At 38.2% G+C, this 23,323-nt stretch overlaps 2 protein-coding genes and 1 non-coding gene across 3 annotated transcripts in view; 1 reads left to right on the top strand and 2 right to left on the bottom strand.

Moving 5' to 3' along the window:
* Positions 1-23,323, bottom strand: part of LOC145787626 (uncharacterized) — a 92,707-nt gene that overhangs the window by 58,515 nt on the left and 10,869 nt on the right. The gene's annotated exons all lie outside the window — the stretch shown is intronic.
* The window catches only part of LOC145787627 (uncharacterized), a 107,931-nt gene continuing 101,746 nt past the window's right edge, over positions 17,139-23,323 (bottom strand). The window contains exon 8 of the mRNA XM_082599404.1: positions 17,139-17,264. Coding sequence (XP_082455530.1) covers positions 17,211-17,264 — 54 coding nt within the window. The 3' untranslated portion in view covers positions 17,139-17,210. The remainder of the gene's footprint in view (positions 17,265-23,323) is intronic.
* LOC145788009 (U6 spliceosomal RNA) lies at positions 21,369-21,473 on the top strand. Its single transcript, XR_014291471.1, has one exon. It is a non-coding gene; the product is annotated as a U6 spliceosomal RNA (small nuclear RNA).

Raw genomic sequence — 23,323 nt, 5'->3', positions numbered from 1 at the left:
AGTGTTGGGCGGGATAACTCATTTTTCAGTTAAGCGATAACGATAATCGATAAACGAAAAATGCCTAAAGCGATAACGATAAACGATAAATTATCGCCGATAATGTCCGATAACGATAATTTTTTTTCTTGATTAGCGCTGCCCCATCCCATGCAGCACGAACTGTTTTCATCAACATGCCGAAAAATCGAACATAATGTACTGTAAAGGGACAAAACTTTTTGTAAGTTATGCATAAATAGAATTGCAATAGCGGTAGTGGGTATCGAATCTTCAACCTCTTGATGCAGAATCAAACCACTGAGGTACCCGCCGTGCTTATAGTTATACCTTTAGATACCAGTTGGATGATTTTATCAATTGAGTTACACTGCCGCTTACGTGCAGTAGGCAAAATAATTAAATCAAATGAAAATACCATAATTAATTCCAAACTTTGTATTTTGCTTTCTGCTTAAAGGGCTGTTTACCAAAAACGCAAAATGCTTGAAAAATTATCAGTAATCTTAAGCGTTATTGGTAGCAAAAATGTGCATAGCCTACTATGAAATCCATCAAGCTTGTCAAATTAGTCGTGTTTGAACAATAACATAATTATCGTAATTTACTGATAATTTCAGATAATTTTTTTTTGTTTTCTTCGTGAACACCATCATTAAAGCAATGGCAGAACGCTGAGTTGTTGAGATAAGAATTACAATGTAGGCACTGTATTAGTGGGAATAAAATATTTGGTTGGGGTAGGCTAGGCTATGTCGCATAGGTAGGCTACAGTAAATGAGAAAGGTTATACTGTATTTAGCATAATTTTACCTCGCAACTCGATCCGCCTATTGTCATGCAAAAACTACTACAAGATGCAAAAAATGTGATGTCGGTCTGCATGTCAAATGCTTCAAGCAATATCATATTCCGCAATGACTTGTTTCAGTGATGTTGTGTTACTTTGCTAATTTTCATCTTCATATTTTTTGACCTTTCATTTCGATAAAATGTTCGGTGACAATAATGACATGACAAGACATGAACAAGACATTTCCCATTTATCACTTTGAGCGATAAGTAAAATGTATTAACGCTTACGCATTACGCATAAGAAACTTGTGAAATTTGATAACGGATTTGCCTAGCGTCTTATATATAGGACGGCTTTTTTCTCAAAAAGTACAAACACAATTAGGAAAAAAATAATTGTGATATGTTTTTTAGGTCATAATTATGCAATATTTAAATTTTCCGAAATTTTTTTTAAGTACTTTCACTTTCGGCACAAATGGATTAACTTTTTAAGTTAAATGACACTTATGCAATCGGTTATTATTTTTGGATTAAAGTTATATCGCCAAGCTAGCAAAAAAAATCGATCTAACAGTCTATAACCGATCTTGTGTTGTTATTGTGTGTGAAATTTGTCTTTTAATCTGAGTTTGTGACGTAACCGCACGTTTCAAGCCAAGTTCTTGCAAATTTTGTTAATCTACTCATCTAAAGATTTAATGCGCTTAAAACAGTAAGTTTCATGTTTTGACGAGAGAGATATTTTTTGACGAGAGAGATTATTTTTTTACAACAATTACTAAAAACTAACACTTGCAACGAAAAAAAAAACACAAGAATACAATAGTTGATCGTGAGGTGGCGCGAAAGACCATGTTTTCGATGTAAAAGCGGCCTCGCATTGCGACACTTTCACAAACCACTTGCCAATTTCTTTCGCTTTGCTTCAAAGGAAGTTGTGGCGCTTGTGCGCTTACATTTTAATTGTATAATTCACTCGCGATTGCCGATTGCAGCAAAACAACAAGAGACTTGTTGCATGCATTTCATTGCATTGCAATTTGCAACTCTAAAAATTATTGTGTTGTCAGGGCCGTCGCTGCAGGGGGGCGTGCCCCCTCCCCTGATAACGACCTGTGCACACACACTTCAGGCACTGAAGAAGAACTGGTTTTAATTTTAGTTTCATTAACTAGGTGGCTAGTAAAAATATTACTTTTCATGATCTTTCCACTTGTGTGTTGATCCAAAATAAAATTTATCGGCGATTAATTATCGGCGATAATCAAATATTGCCTTTGGCGATAACGATAAACAATAACTGAAAAAATAATTGAGCGATAACGATAAGCGATAAAAATTTATCGCCGATAATTATCGCCGATGAATTATTGCCGATAGTGCCCATCACTGTATGTAGCCTATGTTGCTAAAAACGGCGTGAACTAAAAAGCTGTTTCTTTCCTTGCAAAGCTGTAGGCCTATCCATGCCAAGATTTCTTTTTGCTGTAGCTTTGACATTTGTTTCGATTTGTTTCAAGTAACAAACGGACCAAACTGTGTTGGTAATCAACAATTTCTTACAAGCGTTGTATCAATATAAAACGTAGCCTATGTAGGTAGGCTACAAGAATAATTTTTTGTGAAAGTGTGAGCCTGGCCTTTAAAATGTCGTTTAATATCTTACAGTGAACCAGGCAATGAACGTTTAACAACAGTTCCATAAAACGCGCCAATTTCTTGTAGAATTTATAAATCAGCATGTTACATTGGTATACAGAATGTTAAAAAAACAAATAGCCTACAAGCCGTCGCTGAAACGTCATCAAGCAATATAATCCCGTTGAAAATATAAGCATGAAAATCCAAACTGTCAAAAAAGAGGACATTTGAGCATTTTTTAGTGTCCTCGGAGGACAATTCATTTTTCTTGAAAAAAGAAGACAAATCCTCTTAAAAGAGGACATATGGTAGCCGTAACGTTGAAAAGCGCGGGAAAAAAGTATATTTTTTAAAATTAGACTTTTTAAGACTTTTTATTAGTAGCTGTTGATCTGAAGTAATAATGCGCATTGTCTCGTTCAGGCAGGCGTTTAATTTTTTGGTATGCTTGCTGCGACACCATGCCGGAGCTGTGTAGGCTACTCCGCGGCACTGTAGGCTAGCGCCAGGTCACCTACGCGAAGGGTAGATGGTTTTGTCTCCCATGTAGTTGCGACCAAGCACCTCAAAAGTCCATTGCATGCAGTACTTTTGCACGTAGGCCTTGGGTGTGCTGCTTGTCCGTCAGTAGCCTATCCAGTTTCACCCCGAGATAAGTTGGTTGACTCTTGAATGGTAACTGACAACCATTGACTTCGACCTTCAATCGCCTATTTGGTGATTATTGAGATGAAAAGTACTGGCGGTAGTCTTTGTAGCAATGAGTTGCAGTCTCCGCGTATTTAAGTATTTCGAATTTTGTTTCATATCTGACTCCAGTGAGTGCTCTACATTGGACCAGATTCTATTAGCGGTTAGTAAGGCTAAATCGTTGGCATAACCATATTGCTTTGACTTGGTGCAGGGGAGGTCGCTGATGCAGATATTGAATAGCAGTGGTGCCAAAGTTGATCCTTGGGGCACAAGAAGTTGAGCGCAGTCAATAGGCGACAAAGAAATATTGATAGTTGTTGCGTCACTTGTTTATTGTTTTACAACAACAGGATTGTTACATCACATTTATACGAATTTGCAGATGTACTGTACAAGTATTGTAAAAGAAATGCACGAACAGAGTCATTAGATTTCTGACTTTGTAACTTTTGTAATAATAATTGTTTATTTGTTGAAGCGTCTAATTACTTTTAGAGTACTAACGAAATTTATTTTCTGACTAGCAATTTCTAAGTTTTTGTTGGTGGGGTTCCATAACAAGTGCAGAGTAAATCGAGGATTCTGTGATGACAAAAAGATTAAAAAGCGCTGATGTAAGCAAAATAATTAGGCCTGAAAGAAAGATGAAGAAAGTTATGATGACAATCAAGAATCAACTATAAAAAAGTTCAGATATCACGCTCAATGGGTGCGGTTGGCTTCCAAACCAACGAGAGTATAAATTTTAGTAATGCAAAAACTCATAAGAAAATCTTTATCCTTAAAATTAGAAAGTCTATTTGTGGCAAAATAGCAAATCTTTAGGCTTATTACACTGATTTTTAACTTACAGATTTCTGCTGACAACTAAAAGACAAAAACGTTTAAAATTTTGACTCGACAGAAAGACGATAATGACGTCATCAATACGTTGTTAAGTACTATTGTCATTGTTAACAAATGTTTTGAAAACACCAACTTCATTAGTGACGTATTTCTGAAGTGAACTGGACCCCCTAACCCATTATACTTTATAATCCAGAAAAATATTAAACCAACTATAACTTGAAAATGATTGGGCGAGCACGTGCCCTGACCTCCAGGCGTTTCCCTCCCCCTTCAGATCTGCCCTCTCTCTTTAAGACGTGCCTCCCTCTTCAGACCTGCCCTCTCTCCTTAAGATGTGCCTCCCCCTTCAGACCTGCTCTCTCTCCTTAAGACGTGCCTCCCCTTTCAGACCTGCCCTCTCTCCTTAAGACGTGCCTCCCCATTCAGACCTGCCCTCTCTCCGTAAGATGTGCCCCCCTTCAGACCTGCCCTCTCTCCTTAAGACGTCCCCTTTCAGACCTGCCCTCTCTCCTTAAGATGTGCCTCCTCCTTCAGACCTGCCCTCTCTCCTTAAGACGTGCCTCCCTCTTCAGACCTGCCCACTCTCCTTAAGACGTATCTCCCCCTTCAGACCTGCCCTCTCTCCTTAAGACGTGCCCCCCTTCAGATCTGCCCTCTCTTCTTAAGATGTGCCCCCCTCTTCATACCTGCCCTCTATCCTTAAGACGTGCCTCCCTCTTCAGACCTGCCCTCTCTCCTTAAGACGTGCCTCCCCCTTCAGACCTACCCTCTCCCCTTCAGACCTGCCCTCTCTCCTTAAGACGTGCCTCCCTCTTCAGACCTGCCCTCTCTCCTTAAGACGTGCCTCCCCCTTCAGACCTGCCCTCTCTCCTTAAGACGTGCCTCCCTTTTCAGACGTGCTTCCCTGCCTTCCAGATATGCTCTCTGCCTTCTAGACGTTGCGCCACTGTTTTTAATGATGTCATATTTATGAGCTTCATATTTTATGCCACCTTTATCCTTCGCATAATTTAGTTGAGTGCAGTATCGGGTTTAAGGTGAGGACAATTTGTCACGCGCTCCGACCCACCAAAGATATGGCCTACGAGAAAAAGCATAGCTATTTTTCGTAGCAAAACTGCCTCACTCAGGGCAGGCGTACTTGCAGCAATAGATAAAAACGTTTCATGCACTTCTCAAAAGTTTGTATTCTTGTATGTAAATAATTCTTCTTTATTCTGCTTTTCTTGATGCTCCCAAATCCTCTGACAAAATAGGCTAAATCAAACCAATCATTTAAAAAACTATTTTGCGCAGTATCTCAATGTGTTTTGTTCGTACTTTAAAAGTTTTGGCGCAATGAACTTACATCTTGGTTTCCAAAGATTTAATAAACACATCATCGCAACTCACTAGGTAAGAAAACTTGTGCTAACCAGGCAATCCTACTATCTCTTTATTATGTTGGCTTTTTCTGGGTTTTATTTTCTATTAGTGTTGCCAAATAGGTAGTTTTGTCTCCAATGTAGCGAAATTTGGAAAACTATTCAAAATCATTAGAAAAAAAATATATTGGAAAAAATTCCAGATTCTGGAAAGCTGGAATGTGCAACGAGATGTCCGCCCCATTAGCTCAATGGTTACGCCCCCGGCTCAAGATCAAGGAGCACTGGTTCGACTCTCGGGATGTGCGCTTGAGCAACGCATTTCAGGACTGGTCTCCATTCAGTGGCACCTAGTGAATGGAATAATTCCCCGGCAACAACACTTCAACAATCGGAAAACTTCACTCTGCCAATCTCGGTAACCGGCCCTGCGTCAAGAGCCTCTACATTCTGCAAGTATGCGAAACTACCAGGAATAATCAAGGCTTTATTAGTCCGAGGATAAAGATTCAAAACCAACCAACCATCTGCTCTGGAAGCCTATGATCTCAGGAGCGGAAGAATTATTGTAGAATTGCGAAAATTTTTAGAGATCAATTTCAACTTGACAGATCAATTTTAACTTGACACTTTTGGAGTCGATTTGTTGTGAAATATATAAATGGTAAAGGTGTACCCCATACTTGATTCAAATTGTGAACTGTTTAATGTGATAATGACTTTGCACGTTTATTATCAGTGAACTTAATCAGGTCACTGCATTGGTACATTCAACCTGCGCAAACCTGGATACGACTTAAGCTGTGGTAGTTATCGGTTGAAACGTAGTTGCTCGTAAAAGTAAAGGTGAGTTCCCAGTTCCCAACCATCAGGGCATGAGAAGCTGTTTTCCTTGTGGCCAGTTCCGCTCTCTCAGCCGCCTTTTCTTCAGTAACTACACTTATCCAATTCATCACACCAATTTTACATCGTTTCAACGTCTGGTGTCAGTGAAACTATGTCAAAATGGCAATCTTGGAAGCTGGCCACTAACAGCCCAACAACAACAAATAGCGTTGTTGAATACAAACCAATATAAAAGGCCACAGCTGATGCATAAATACGATACGCAGAAGGTCCATCATGGTTTATTGATATCTTTCCAAAATGCAGGTTAGTGTAGATGCACCTATTACTGGCAGTAGCGGAACTGGCAAAGGGGTCCAGGGAGATAACTTCGAACCCTGGATCGAAATTCAAAATGAAAAAATAAAATTCATTTCTCAGAGCAACATTCGAAATTATCCCCTGGATCCTTTTGCCAGTTACGCTACTGCCAGTAATAGCTGTATCCAGTGCCGGTCTTAGGGTATTTCGGGCCCTGTGCGGAATATGCTTTGCGGGCCCCAATGACAATGATCCAATTCAGCAGCGTAGCTATGTATTTTGATAAGGGAGGGGTGGTTTTGACGGCCGGCGGGCGAAGCCTGACGGCGTGATTGCCGAAGGCGATACCCAGCGGCGGGGGTCTGGGGGGCCTCCCATAGAAAATTTTAAAACATTACTTTGAATTTGGGGCATTCTGAGAGCATGTTCAACAAAAATTTGGGTATGAATATTATTGTAAAATGGTGCTGTCCGGTGGCATAGCAAAAGGATAAGATCATGCTTTCTTTGGCATTTTTCGGAAATAAAGCTATGTTTCTATGTTGAGTCTGGATGCAACCTATTTCGTCCCCTGAAAAATTCGTACCCCGATTTCGTACCCTGAAATCGGAGTAACAAAATCAAATTTCGACCTATTTCGTCCCCTGAAAAGATCGAGAGAAATTTTGAAATGTTTGCGGCAACTCCGATCAGCGACTTCGGCTCTGTTGTTTTTTTTCTCGGTCTTTTTAGGGTGCGAAATAGGTTGCACCCGTTGAGTCTCTATGTTTTCTTGTTGCTAATTCCTTTGTTGAACTTTTGCATTGGAAATGACAAAATTACTGCATTTTCTGAGTAAATTGCGGGCCCCCTAATTTGCGGGCCCTGTGCGATCGCACGGTTTGCACACCCCAAAGACCGGCACTGGCTGTATCTACAACAACCTGCATTTTGGAAAGATATCAATTTTTTACAAGAATTTCAGATTCTCACTCCACTTCAATTCCGGAAGAAACCCGAGACTTCAATTTGTAGAAATCTCTCATATCGATGTTGACTCATGGGAGACCTCTCTATTCTCAAATAGGCCTATACTCCAGCTGATTAAGATCCTCTTAGTTTGCCCGGTAAGCTCTGCTGCTTGTGAGAGGTCGTTTTCCAATTTTCGTAGATTGAAAACCTGACTGAGAAATAATTTAGGACCGAAAAAGTTGAATGCTAGCATTGTTTGCAACATTTACCAAAATATTCTTAATGACATCAGCATACATGACATTGCTAACGAGTTTTCAATGCGCACTACCGTAAGACGCAATATGTTTGGTTGTAACAAGTTCTTTTGATGTGCTTGAAAGTTATTATTTGTGTCATAAATTTGCAGATGTTCTTCTGTAGCTTCGATCGTTTTCAGTCCCCTGACTAGTGACTTTGTCCTATAGTGCACTAATTGTAGTGATTCTATAGTGAAGGAGAGGACAAGAAGAAAGGTATAACTTCCTTTTTTTGGAAAAGCTAAGTCTTCATTGGAAGGTCGTATAAGGTTCGAATCACGCTGGAGGTAGGCTACCAATTTTTTTTTGCTTGTTTTTTAATCTTGCAGCAGTCATTCACAAGAGCACGGGTATCACTTTATCTCCATGATTTCTTGTCTGTATATTATGCTGTGAACAGCTAATTTACCGAGGTCCGGTGATTGTTTAATAAACTTATTACCGGTACCACTAAAATTGTGTATAAAAATATGCATCTCCCAATGTTCAAAAATCGTCTAAAATTTGATAAAATGTTGATTTATCCCCCCTAATCCTCAATTAACTTCGGCACCACTGCTAGAATCAACAGAGAAACATCAATGGAATCGGCAAGTAATACTCTAGCGCCATGTGACAAATAAAAGTTCAAAAAAGTAACCGCTCGATAGAGGTAGGCTAGTAAGTTTTTGTGGTTCAACAAATTTTAAGATTGCGCAAGATTTGTTAAATGACCATGCTTAAACGACATCGATAAAAGTTTGTACACAACCTTTATATTTATAACTTTGTCGATGAAGGGGGCCCAAAAATAAATTGGTACCGGGCCCGAGAAATCCTGTCAACGGCCTTGTTCACAGATAAAGAAGCAAAAAAAGACTAAAAGCGGAAACTTAGTCTATTTAACCTAGGCTACTCATTCTAGCAAATACAATAAGTAGACTCAATAATAAGAAAGTAATTCTCACATATTTTATAAAGACACAGTAACGCAAGATGGAATTTTAAGTTTATCAAAAATGTAGACCAACAGCATTTTTTTTTACGCCAGCATAGTAACACACTATACCAGCAGTTTTTTCAAGCGCCATAGCTTATGCGCAGTTACGAGAGCCCATTAATAAATGGCTTATCATTGTATCACATAGCCTGTTTTTCTCATAAAAGTAACTTGAATAAAGTATAACAGTCAGTTCTTTGTTTCTTCAACGTTGATTCCACGTTTTTACGAAGATTCTACTAACTGCTAAACAAGTTATTAAGTATTCACAAACAATTTGGTGCTTGCTAATGAAGCAGCCAGCACGATTGTTTTCCACGTAACGCTTCATTACACAGAGCTCTGGGAAAGTTAATTGTCAAGCAACACAACTGACAACAGCCAAGATACATGCCATCCTCGGCCTCTTTGAGAACTTAACCCTGACAGTTTCGCATACTTGTACAGGCTTTGAACCACTGACGCAAGCCCGGTCACCGAGAACCGAATCAGCGAGGCGCGACCTTGAGTCGGGAGTGTTTCCACTGAGCTAATGAGAAATGCTAATAACAAGATACTGAAATTATAACTATAGCCTACAGCACAGTGGTTTCCAATCTTTTTAAGGTTACGACATCCTGCAGAAGAGAAAAATGTTTTGTAGCACTCAGTCGCAGACCAACGATCTTCCACCTCGAATGCAGCAGGTTGTTGGAATAAACCTCAACCATTTTATACCAAAGACTTTAAAATCGTTATTCAAAGCTTCTCTATTTGACTTTCAGCTCTAATGCAGTGTGGAGAAAAGTAGGCAAGTCCGCTTGTTGTGTGTGCCCTTGGGAAAGGCAATCAATAATACCAACTTCAGAAATCAACACAATGTTAGTAACACTTCAATTCGACATGGAGATTAGCCTACTGGAGTTTGATAAAATAAGAAAAACGAAGTAGTAAAGTGTATTTATTTCCAAGTCAGTGTAAAACTTCACAACATAGGCTACAGCTCTTCCCTTAGCTGACAAATTGCACCAAGACTTTTCCATACTCAGCAGTCGTTAAAGAGACCAGTAGAAGAAACCTTCAAGTAGAGGTTACCCTCCAACCCTTAATAACAATACTGTTATATTGGTTTTGTTAAAGCTATTGTCACTCCACAACAGCTAAGGTTTTGTAGCGACCGAGCTCATTTTTAATTTTATATCAGGTTTACGATGTCATCACATTATTACGCGACTTATTCTCACTGCGTTATGCAAGAACACGATTGGTGGGCAACCGTTTCCAAAGTCTTCGGTTTGACCCGACCTGGAATCGATGTCAGATCTACCAGCATTGGAGCTAAAAGCGATAACCACTCGGCCTCTAAGCTGGTTATCACAAACCTTTGCTAACAACTCATTGAAACTTTATTATTGGCAGCATTGAAGTTTAGATTGATACAATGTCGCCCAGTTTATTATAAAATTTTCTAAATTCATCATATGATGCGTGTTTGCTTCGCGGAATTAACCGCCATGTGATGTGCCTTTCTCCTCTACTTTGCCGTTTCATTCTTATGCATTTCGTTTTCAATTTATTGTGTAGATTAGTTATTTCAATGTAGATGCAAAATCAGTTATTTTTTCGTTACTTGAAAAGGGCTAACATGTGTATGGCCGAAAACGTTCGTAGTTTATAGTTTACGTTCAGTTTAATATATTATGTTAAATGCCGTGTGGTTGCTTGGTTTTATCTGTTTATGGTTGAAGACAGTTACCTCTTTACCAAAATTGTAGCCTATTATAAAATGCCATCAAATAATTAACGCTCCGTTAGATCAGTGGTTACCCGCCCGACCGAAGATCAAGCATCGCTGGTTCGCTTCTGGGGGTGTGCGCCTGAGCAACGTATTTCAAAACTGATTTCCATTCAGCGGCACATGGCCACCTAAAGATACGGCCTGATTTGTCACATTTTGCAGAAATTTCCAGGTTTTTCTAACTTTGGGCGAACGTTTAAATACATTTTTCTAATAATTAGATTTTTTCTCTTTCCTTATTCTTTTCTACAGATGACACAATAGGTTTTAACATTCTCACATGTTGAAAAACAAAGAAAATTTGATTTCGAAGATTTTAGTCAGACTGTTAATTTTCAATAACAGTCTGATTTTGCGTTTTTCAACTTACTTTTTCTCATTTGCTACTGCTTCCCCAAGGCAACAAAAAAGTTTTATGTCATTAGGAAACAGCAAAAAGTAAAAACATCTCAAAAAATGTCAGTCAAGCACTAGCAGTAGCTGTAATCAAAATCTGCAAAATGTGACAAATCAGGCCGGATCTCCAGGTGGCCATGAGCGGCACATAGTGAATGGAATAATTCTCGGCAACAGCATTTCAACAATCACAAACTTCACTCTGTCAATCTTGGTAACCAGATTTGTGTCAAAAACCTTTACAAGTATGAGAAACTACCAGGGATAAGCTATCAAGGCTGTGTCAAACCGAGAATCCAGATTCAAAACCAAACCAATAACACCGTTTATTAAACCTGAATCCTTGTTGTTGAGGTAAATGCGATTATCATCATAGTCAACCCAGATCGTACCCATCTTTAACCCAGTGACTCACCCACAGAGTCCTTCATCTGGTGTAATATTCGAGCTCACGTAAGTGTAGTTTCGCTTTACAAACTAGAAGATGCAAAAATGCCTCCAGCTATCGTGCCTCCTTTTAATTACTAGTTTTTGTTTGTTTTTCATATCTTTACCCTGCATTGCGGGAAAGCGGACTTGAGCGCTATGCATCGGTGTACGCCTTCCGACGTACATCTGACCCACGCTGCAGCCGACGGCAATGTTTGTTTTCGGTTGTCTACTCTACTTATGACCAGGGCCGTTGACAGGATTTCTCGGGCCCGGTACCAATTTATTTTCGGGCCCCCTTCGGCCTTCATCGACTATGTTATGAAAATAAAGGTTGTGTACAAAATTTTATTGATGTCGTTTAAGCATGGTCATTTAACAAATCTTGCGCAATCTTAAAATCTCTTGAACCGCAAAACTTACTATCTCTATCTAGCGGTTGCTTTTTTGAACTTTTATTTGTCACATGGCGCTAGAGTATTCTAGGCTCACCAGAAGAGAATTTACAGCAAAGGTAGTGCAGACAGTCAGAAACTTTTCAATTTGATTTGGGAAAGGTGTTTGGGCCTCGATCAAACATTTGCTGATTGCTGCAATCTGAAAAGTGGTTTTGTGCAGTTTATAGTGCAATGCAATTTTTAGTGCAGAAACAGGGATAGCAATCTTCTTACCTGTGCCATTTCAGTTTGAGTTTAAACATATATTAACCTGTTTATGTTGAAATTCGTGTTTCGGGTAGTATTCATGGTTAGGGAAATGACTATACTAGACGAAACTAAATTCTTATTGTTTGGTGGCTGAAGTGGCTATTTGACCACCAGAAAGCTGAAGTGCAGTGCTGTGTTAAGCCCTTTGTGGGCCCCCGGGGCCAAAATAATTTTGAGCCCCTTATTGGCAAGCAGACTTATGATAATATAGTGTGTATGTTAACTGCACTGATATGGAAAGGTGGTTCACTTCACTAGACTTTCTCACCAGTTGAGAAAACAATACAAATGTAAATAAGAGCAAACACAGGTCTATCAAGTCATAGCTACACCTTTGCTTGCAATGAAAGCCAAAAGTGTTAACGATTTCTAAACATACTGGCAACGGTCATGAAGCGTATGGGTCATTCAACCCAGATCTTATATCACACAGTAGAAGCTGGTATCAAAATTTGACATGCTTATCACATTGAGTTCATACAATTTTTTACATCGGACAAGAATTGACAAAATTATGAGAAATTTAAATTGGTTACCTACATTTGGAAGCAATTTTTTCCAAAAATTACAGATGGCATTTGAAACTTCATTAACCTATTATTTTTAAATGTATAGCCATAACATAGCAAAACAGTTTAGAAGTGCAAAAAAAAAGTGAATTCACAAATGCTTTAACAAACAACATTTTAACACTTTCACCAAGTGGTAATTATGTTTTGCCTTATAGGATCGCCGAGGTGGAGGCTGACTTGGTGACCTCATAAGGTCTTTCGCTTCTTTCCTATCTCACTTTTATGTAATGTACCAGTGCATTTGATGTGATATTTTGTGAAAAAAAATAAACCAGTGATTGATTGATTAAACCACTCACCTATACTAGTATACAATACTTTCAAAAAGCTAACAAGTACCCAATCAAAATGCTAACATGAAAACTCAAGTGTACTCAAATGTGTATAATCAGGAACTTAAGTACGATAAAAACAATAGTTTACCAATCTAGTGATATACTTTCAATTCACAACAGAACAGTGTTAATCCACAACAGCACAGAATGGCGTACATGGTTTATTAACTACTTACACAAGATACACTATTATTAGAAACCTGTTGTTAATCATGCTATATTTCACTAAAACATTTTTTTTATTAATTGCCTTATTTTTGGAACATCGTGGTTGCTGAATTTAAGAAGCACAATTATTATGAGCAGCAGTTGCTGTAATCTAACTGTTGAATTAACTTTTCTACATGTAATTATTTTTTCATATGCAAACACCATTGGTCATGCTAAAAACAGTTGTTATTGAAATGGTGCATGAGTGCTGACTTATGTAGATGAAGTTTAATAACTTCATCACATGTTGCAACTACTTCACAGGAATCACAGCATACATAAGAAAATTACTATGAACTTTAACAAAACGGAGCAATATTTACAGTGTAACACTAGTTAATAGGTTTCTAGGTAAGGTCTAACAGCTTCATCACTCACTGACAACTTTGCAGTACTCAGAAAGCCTTCATAGGTTACTGGTGCTTAATGAAATGTTATAATGCTTACTGCACAATACCGGCTAACTACTACCTAGTTAAACTTTTATAACTTCATAAACAATCCTCAACCCAGCAGTGTACAGAACACAGCAGAAATATAACTAATAGTAAACACAGGTCTATCAATTTATAGCTTCATCTTTGCTTGGAATGAAAGAAATGAAACATAAAGCAGCAACGATTTGAAATCACAAACAAAATACTGGCAACTGTCATAAAATACTTATTATACTGGTATCTAAATGTAATATGCTGGTTACCCTTGCTGATAGCTACCTCTGTAAAGTCAGGGATATTTATAATTGCGGGATTGTAAATGCTAAAAATGAAATGCTAATTAATCTTTGAGAAATGCTATTTTGTTTACTGTTCACAATTTTTTAGCAATAAACAAAATATGACTGCACAAATGGAATAGGCTACAAATAAGACAAACATTTTTATGGCCTACAGTTAAAGGCAGGTAAATTGATTATATACCTATTACACTACTCAATGTTCGCTTATTACTTGCTGACCTTTGACTTTGAGGTCAGTTTTTGAATTGTTTGTCTTACTTTTGGTGGTCGTTCTTAAGCTTGTGGCCTGCTGGTCACTTTATCTGGTTCTTACCACAGCAATTAAAGACATGGGTAAAGATGGCATTAAATGCTTCATGGTTTCTGGTACATTCAAGGTTTAACATTTGGCTCAACATAACTTTTGAAAAAAAAACTATGCAAAGAGCTTGGAGAAAAACATTCCTTTGTTTGGAACATCTGCAAAACTTTTGCAGCACGTCTGCACCATTGCTAATCAAGTAAACGAATGTATTCCAATTGCAATAACAGCAAAGCAAAGTTTGCTAGGTTCTGACAAACCTCCATGTTCAGCCATTTCAAAGAATTCCTCTTTGAGAGTTTTGTTTATCTGAAATGTTCAAAGCAAGAATGTCGCTAGTTTAAACAAGACATCTTCTTTATGAAATGCTGAATGAAATCTTGGTACATAGCAAGGTTACACCATTCTAGAACTAGATTACCGGTTGTAAACCAGTAACATTCACTTTGAAGTAAAGCTTAAGAAAACAAAACACCCTGTAAAACCAAAACGTTAAGCTAAAAGTGCAACAGCCTTAATGCAGCTTCTGACACTTAAAAAATACTTTTACCTTGCAAGTTATAGCGGTAGATGTAGAAAAAATATTTTATTGTTAAATGGGCTATCAATAGACCAACCATACTTTAAGCTAGTCCAGTATTACAAAAAGTATTTCATGTGTCTTGTTTACTTATTGGCAGACTTCAAAATCAATCGTACCTGACTCTTAAAGTTTATGGTAACGAGAAGCTAACCTACGTACAAAACATGAACGCTTTCACCTTATGCTAAAGAAAGGTTTCAATCTATGCTTTTGCAAAATTTAGACAAGGCATTGCAATTAAGTTATGCAAATGTCTTATATAATTTGCCCATTTATGACAAACATTTTAAAATGAGCTGTCTACTTCGTGGTTTAACCTATAACAGTAGCACACAAAGTATGGTGACCCTACCACTACCAGTGTATAAAGCGGTTTCAGTTCAACAGTTGCCAATTCCAAAGTTTTACCACAAAATACGAAAAAATAAACAACCAAAATAATTAAAACACATTTATCTTAAACACACCTTTGTAGGAATTGGGCCTGTCTTGATTTCAAGTATTCAATTGCAACCAACTTGTTTTATTTCAAATACTGGTAATTTTACTAATGTTGTCACATTTTAACTTTTCAAGATAATGTGGTTTTTAGAGATGTTTTGGTATAAGGGCCCAGCATCTCTTTGGTACCGGGCCTAAATTATCTTGTCAATGAACAAGTAGGCTACACGCAGTACTAAACTTTAACAACTAAAAAACAGATTGTTACTGAAACGCAAAAGTCAATTACCTGTGGGCCCCCTGAAATTCTATCACAAAATAACGACCAAGATAATGTGGTGATTTTAGAGATATTTTGAGATATATAAGGGCCCAGGCCCAGCATCTCATTGGTACCGGACCTAAATTATCTTCTCAATGGAAGTACACACAGTAAACTTTAGCAGCTAAAAAACATGTTGTCACTGACACGCAAAAGTCTATTACTAGTAGGCCCCCTGAGATGGTGGGCCTAGTACCCAGAAGGGGGCCCGGTACTTTACCATCTGACGGCTGAAATAGCAGTTTTAACCTCTGATGGCAATTCCTTCAGATCTGATTATATTAAGATCTTGATTATGTTTGAAGTCGCGGGGAATTTTTAAAATCCGGGCCCCTTAAATATTCCGGGCCCGGGTCCAAAAGTACCACCTAGACCCCCCTGTCAACGCCCCTGCTTATGACTTAAATTTGGTACTACCCATTACTCGAAATCGATCACTGGGTAGAGGCAATTATCGTAACGTTTCTTGCCCAGAGAAACAACAGCAAGTGCGGGTGGCTGGAGTCGAACATGCAGGCTCTCGACTGCGACGCATACTTTGCGAGGCAAAACTGCTTTATTTGGCTTGTGTCGTTTCACTCTTTCGCCAGGCTAGCGAGCCGTAAGTTGTTTGGTTCTGGTGGCGAGTTTAGGTCTTGTGCTATGTATTTTGTTACAGAAATTGTGATTCAATCATTTTTCTTTGGTTCCACACTTAAGAAAAATATCCGTCGATTTTTTAAATCTTAAAACCAACTTGCAGGAGGGGGTAGCCTACTTTCTCCAAATATCCATTGTTAGTGTTGCAGGATGTGTTCAAGTAGCTTAACAATAGTATTTATCTATTAAAAGTTGGGTTCTAGTGAACAAAAACCAAAGAAAGCAACAATACCACAACTCGTAGCTGGTATAATTTTCCCGGGACTTTGAAGCAAAAGTAGTCCAACTTTGAGGCAAAAATTGCAGAATTGGCAACCCTTCAACCATGTTGGCACATAATGTTTACACTCACCTTAATCGTCATAACTAGTCTGAATGAAACTGGCAACAAGTATTTAAGTGTACCTCTTGTAAGAGGTAGGCAGTAGCGTGCTACTTTTATTATTAGATCATGATTTTACCCTAACTGTAACCCAAACTTTAATCAGCAAAACTAGTCCGAACGGAATTGGCAACCCTGACAATAGGTATTAAGTGGTAACGCTGGCAGGTCTCTGATTGAAGTAATTTAATCTGGCAACACTGCATACGAATGAACTGATTCGACGTCACCTTCAAAAGCTAATCTCGGTGGATTTCTGACTTCAATTCTATATTGAAAAAATAATTATATGATCTGGCAACACTGTTAGCAAATGAACTGATTTGATGTCACCTACAATGGCGGCAGCTATTTTCAAACCTGACTTCAATTGCATATTGAATAAATTAATTATCTAATCTGGCAACACTGTAAAAAAATAATTTAACTCTTCATTGAAATTATTTGATAAAAATTACTTTTACAAACTTACTTTTGTTGATGTTTATCGACCTCAAGTTGAACATAAACAAACCTTGGTTTGACAATATTATAAACATTTTTGTTGATGTTACGTCACCTGATGTAAACAAGCAGTTTGTTGTATTTTTAACTCAACCAAACAAAATCACTGGATGACATAATTTTATTATAAACATCAACAAATAAATAAAAACATCAACAATCCTTGTGCGTGAGCCAACGACCAATGTCAACCAGGATCTTCAACTCCTGTAAAAGACAAAGCGAATAATTGACGTTGATTTAATGTTGACACAATTAATTGTTATAACGTTGATACAACGTAAACAACTCTCACTTTATTGTCCAACCGATCCAACGCTTCTTGTAGCTCGGATCTTTCCCCCATGTTCGGATCTCTCCCACTCCTCATCTCCATCATCGAGGTATCGTCGCATCCAAATTTCGTTCAAATCAATATCGTATTCATTCATCGGTCGTATCGGTCTTTCCTCCCTCTCATCTGTCGTATCTCCACCATCGAGGGATCGCACCATCCAAACTTCCTCCTCAACCTTGTCCAACACCTCGATGACGTCATCGACAGATAGTTGGTTGCCATAGAGATTCATCACAACAATCTAAACACAAATTAATTATGACGCAACAATTAAACATAAACAATTTATTTATGTTGTGACTTTTTGTTTATTTATTTTATGTTTACAAGAATTGTTAGAAAATTATGAAAATTGAACTTACTTTGTGAAACTGAGACGTTAAAACAACGTAATGCGACGTTGAATCAATGTAACAACTGACCATGAATCAATGTGTTGGTTATAAAAGTTAAACATGACTCACGGATCCAGGCATCCATTTGATCGCCTCCTTCCATGGAAGGAATTGATTGGAATTCATTCTGCATCTGGACAGACCAAGGAATTCAAGTCGCCCCGGCATCCGCTTGATGAATGACGTCATTGCATGGACGTCATTCTGAGTGTCGGAGGGTTTCATCGCTATCCACCCTCCATCAAAATGACGTCCTGCTGTGACTGTCACATCCTCATTGTTGCCTTCCCGCAGGATCTTTGTGATGGCGATGATGGAGCGACCATCATCGTGACCTAACAATGCAGAAATAACATCAATCAATATGAGCTCGGCTAACCAGGTTGTTGTCTAAAACCACAGTTTGGTTCTAACCATAAAATAATCAAACATTGAACACAAGTTGTTTACTAAAAAACAAAACATTAATTCATTTATATCGCAAACAAAAATATAAACAAATTATTTTGAACAAGACTTTCAGGTTTGAGCCAAATCTTAATTTGAAAACAACTTGAGTAGACTTTTGTGAGCTGGTCACAAAATCACAAGTTTTGTCTTCAACGGCTTCGAAGTTTTATCAAATTAGGACAAAATACTTAGGCTAGCTTTGCAGGTGGAAACTAAACTTAAACTAACCCATTAAACTAAACATTAAACTAACCAGAGCTTGCAAATTAAAATAAACTTTAATTTCTTTGTCGATAAATCTTCGAAGTAACTTTACAACTTGATCATGAAAATTTTCCAATGAGCCGTTTCTTGCTGCAGCTCAATCGAAGCTGATTCTTTGCCAAACTCAGAAGACACGGACAGAAACAAACTTTAAAACATTTGTCTGATGAACCAAGCAGAATGATGACAGAATTGAAAGCTGAACCAAATATTTCTTGCTGCAACTGAATCAAAACTGATCCTTTCTCTTCAACGACTGAAAACAAAATGGCTGTCGTCTGCAGATTTGGGCGGGAGTTTTTGCAAAGTTGCCAATTAAATCAAAGCGTCAAACAGTAAAACAAAGTTGTAAAACTAAACCAGTTGGAAAAAGTCACACAATAATGTTACGTTTTATCAAAAATAATGTAAAAATTACGAACAACTTGCAAGTTGCAAAAAAAACGTGTGTACTTGTTAAAGCGAGTTTGAGCTTGCTGATAAACTGCAAGGTTGGCAACCCTGTCAACCGCTAAAAAAATGTCATCTGCTTAGTGTTGCACAGAAAAAAAAAAATTACCCACAAAATTAAGTAGTAATTTGTGTCAGTAAATTCATTGTTTGAATATTTCACTGAAATTAATTTAAATTAAACCATTTTTTGAAATTTAGTGCCATAAGTATTGAATTTAATGTTTCAACGAGAAAACATTAACGTTTTCTTAGTCGTCGTCGTGTAAGCCTCTAGGGTCGCGGGTTTATCCTTTTACCACCCCAGATTCACGATGTTCCCGGACTACACTGGAAGGCTACTGGAGACCAGTCTTTGGTTTCATCATCCATGACGCGCAGGCCTTCCACTCCACTCCGTTTTCTTACTTCAAGTAGGCTATAGCCCTTGGTTAAAAGGGCCGTAAGCATTGCTCTCTAGAGCAGAGTAGCCTACTGTCCATAATCATGAAAAAATTGAAGGTTTTCAGTTGAAGGGTTGCCACCAGAGATGAGCAGGAGCCGGAATTTCGGAGTAAAAGGTTGCAGAGGCCGACTGTTTTCAACCGGAAGCGGAGCTCGAATTTTTGTCTGAAAACCGGAACCGGAGGCAAAGTTTAGTGTTAAGTAAAAATAATTTTTTTAAGTAGTTAATTTTTTTTTTGAGAAACAGACAATAACTTTGTAATGTAGAAATTTTCAGCAAACATCAGGATGCGGAGCCTGAAAATCCAGACTCCGATCACCTCTGGTTGCCACTCCATAATCGACAGTAACCTATGGCTTTTACGAAAGGGAGGCGTAGGCTAAAATGTTGAAAAATATCTTTTTCAAGACCATTTCAACCTCAATGTCTCGCTTGGTAAATAAATTGACTTTTGTTGCCTAAACCGTGACCATGCTTTTCCACTTTTGTTGTATAGCTTACTTATTGTGCTTATACTTGCGTCGCTATAATAGCATCTGGACAGGAAGCCAAAATGGCGCAGTGCCCAAAATGAAGCCGAGGACAAATTTGTCTATCTGTTCCTCTAGTGCAGCTCCACACACTGATGCAACGAACAGAAATGAAATGTACAACCAGAATCGAAATTCGTATTTTTCTATTTATTTTAGTGGAATTTTTGACATATCCAAAATAAAACGCTGAGAAAATCATACCAAGTACGAGGTTCTGAAGGGTTTAGAAATATAAAATATCCAGTCATATTTCTAGTCCCTGGTTGATAGACGGAGTAACAAAGGTATACAAGGCGATATAGCATCAAGCATTTGAAAGCCATCGGAAGCAAAAACGAGCTTAAAGTCTAAAGGAAAAACCTGACTTGGCGATTTTCCACGTTCTTTGTGTTTAACATGTTACCATAAAACGATTTTTAAAAAAATTTGGCCCCATTGCGGTCTGACCACCATTGCGCGCGTGCTTTTGTCAGAGGTTTCAAAACCGGAATGGGCTTGAGCAGCGAAGCGTGCGATCATACAGTCTACGTCAAGGGTCACCAACCTTTTTTGCATGCGGGCTACTGTGGCACTAAGGAGAGCTGTGGCGGGCCGCACTAATAAAATGTTAGGTAGGTTGACTTTTATGCTAGAAAAGAACGCATTTCGTACCCAGAATCCAGCGTTACATGTTGTTCATATTTAATATGTTAGAACACCGCGGGAACAAAATTAATCGAAGAACGCTACTGGCAGGTCAAGCTCCTTTTACAACACTTTTGACTTTTTAACAATGCCTAATAAACGAGGCCACTTGTTTTGCGCACTTATAGAGAGACGAGCCGCGGTTTCAACAGGCTGCATAAGTGCATAGCCGAGTGGTGAGAACCCTGGAACGGCAATCGAAAGGGCGCCGGTTCGACACCGCTCAAGAGCATGCGGCTATGTCTATGGCAGGACACTTAAAGGTATGCCTGAAGGTGGACATGAAGATTGGCTTCCTTGCCTTCCCATCCACTTAATCTAAATCTTCAACTACCAGGTGTAAACCTGGATACGACAAACAAAAAAATCAGAATATTCATCGCCAAGCAAGAGTGGTGTTGTCACTTCAATTCACAAAAGATATTTTGCAATTAACAATTTCAGTAAACAAGGAAATGTTTGACACATTGCAATACAGGCAACAATAGAGACCTGCAAACATATCAGCGTAAAATAGGCTCCAATAACAGGGAAAAAGAAACCAGGCACCATGACACAAACGCTTGTGGAAATCACCGAAAAATCGTAATTCTATCGTAATTCATGAACAGTCTTCCCTCTAAAAAAGCAATGAGTTGGTTTTCATCCTTTTTGTGAGAGTCTACAAAACCGTCTTTCTTTGATTATTAGACAACTGTCACTTGCGGTGCTTATCAGCATGGCAAGAATTGTTGATTAACAACATTTTGCAGGACTTGCTTCGGCAGAACATATACTAAAATTGGAACGATACAGAGAAAATTAGCATGGCCCCTGCGCAAGGATGACACGCAAAATCGTGAAGCGTTCCATATTTCTTTAAAAAATAAACAATTTGTAGTAGGCCTACTAAGCTAAATATTTTCATAATACAATCAGAAAAAGTTTTTAAATTTATATATAATATTTTGCCAATTTATTATAAATTGAGTTGGCACACCGACCTCTTTTGCCAACAAAAACTTGCATAAAGAGAACACTGCTCGTGAAACATAATAACGGTGAAACGCACTAGTGTTTACATGACATTTGCAAACTTAAAATAAGCAACCCTATGCTCAGACAAATTCGAAATTCAAAAACAGACGTTTTAATCAACCACTGGATCAGTGTGGCTGGACATCGCATTGGAATAACTTTAAGCAACCCCCACCTAGAGCTATAATCTGATTGGTCGGTCGGTGGAATCGTATGCAAAGCGAAAATACGCTTCCCGGAAAGTATTTTTTGCCTTCGTGCTCTTTAACTCCTCACAAAAAGTATTTTTGGTTATACTTGCACGCTGATACCTTCCGCGGGCCGCAGCGATACAGCGTGGCGGGCCGCATGCGGCCCGCCAGTTGGTGACCCCTGGTCTACGTCACAAGCGAATAGCAATCAGTTGATCGGGCAAGAGTTTTTACTGCGTGAGTTTCAAATGGCAGATCTTGTTCTTCAAACAGTAAATCAGCTTCTTTTACATAGATTCAACGTATTCAGGCCTTCAATCAAAGTAAAATGAAAATGTAAAAAACAAGTTTTTGAAGGCAAACTCCACAAAGGCATGTGAAACGATTTCAGCTAGGCAATTCAGAAGGCGTGGAGTAATCAGCATTTTTTACATGGATTCAACGTTTCCAGGCCTTGCATCAATGTGAAAATTCTTGAAACGCAACACGTTTGAACTTTCCAACCCAACGCGGGAAAACACTTTTGATAATGCTGCTGGAGTCGCTTGTGACGTAATTCTCGAGCAGTTTTTCCACCTTTTGGTCATTTTGCAAAAAATAAATGAAACGCTGGACTTTGCGCCTTGCCAGCGCCATTGAAAACAATTTTTTTTCAGTAATTTTTTATGAAATGTATTCTTGAGTGTTCAGTTTACGCATTTTAATGCTTAATTCCCGTTTGAAAATTTCATTTAGTATGCCTTTAAATGGCAATTTCGTGTCGTTATCGGACAACACATTTTTTTAAACATTAAGTTAAATATTTTACAAACATATAAATCGACATTTACCACCCAAACATATAATTAAAACAATTGAATGTTAGAAACTGAGTGCGAAGTAAATAGCAACAGATTGTTACAATTTAATGTAATGTACTGCAAAACTCAACAAATAGGGCAATATGTAATATGCATACGTATAGTATATATACAAGTCATGAGCATAATGTGGTTAAAGCAGGAATTAGTAATGCATCGACTGTTTAAGTTAGAAAATAAATCCATCACATAGAGAATAACAGAAAACGTAACGTCTTTTCTGTTCTGCAGTATTAAATACACAGTAGGGCTGGGTATAACGACAGTATATGCAATGTACAAACAAATTTTGAAACACACGCGAAGAAGTTATTAATTTCTTGCATTTTTTCCGGAAAACTTACGCACTTTGCGGGAAACTTTAGAGGTTTCTTCTCCATTCATTTCACGTAAAATATTTTTGCACAAACAATTGACAAAAACGTCGTGAAATCCCAACAAGTTGTGGTCTTTTGCACACATTGGGGTAACAGACCAAGGACAAATTACACCGCTATCATAAAAAGCCGATGTTACAATCTCTATGAACAACTCTCTTTGACTTGGACTGCTTAAGAATGTTTGTTTTAAGCCTGTCTGTGACAGCTCTGCAAATATTTTCCAACAAAGACACCCAAAAGTAAACATTTCGAACGTGGGT

This window comes from Aplidium turbinatum, chromosome 18, assembly GCF_918807975.1.
Source record: "Aplidium turbinatum chromosome 18, kaAplTurb1.1, whole genome shotgun sequence".
In the NCBI taxonomy this organism is placed as follows: Eukaryota; Metazoa; Chordata; class Ascidiacea; order Aplousobranchia; family Polyclinidae; genus Aplidium; species Aplidium turbinatum.
The sequence above is the reverse complement of the archived record's forward strand: the minus strand, read 5'-3'. Positions and strand labels throughout refer to the sequence as shown.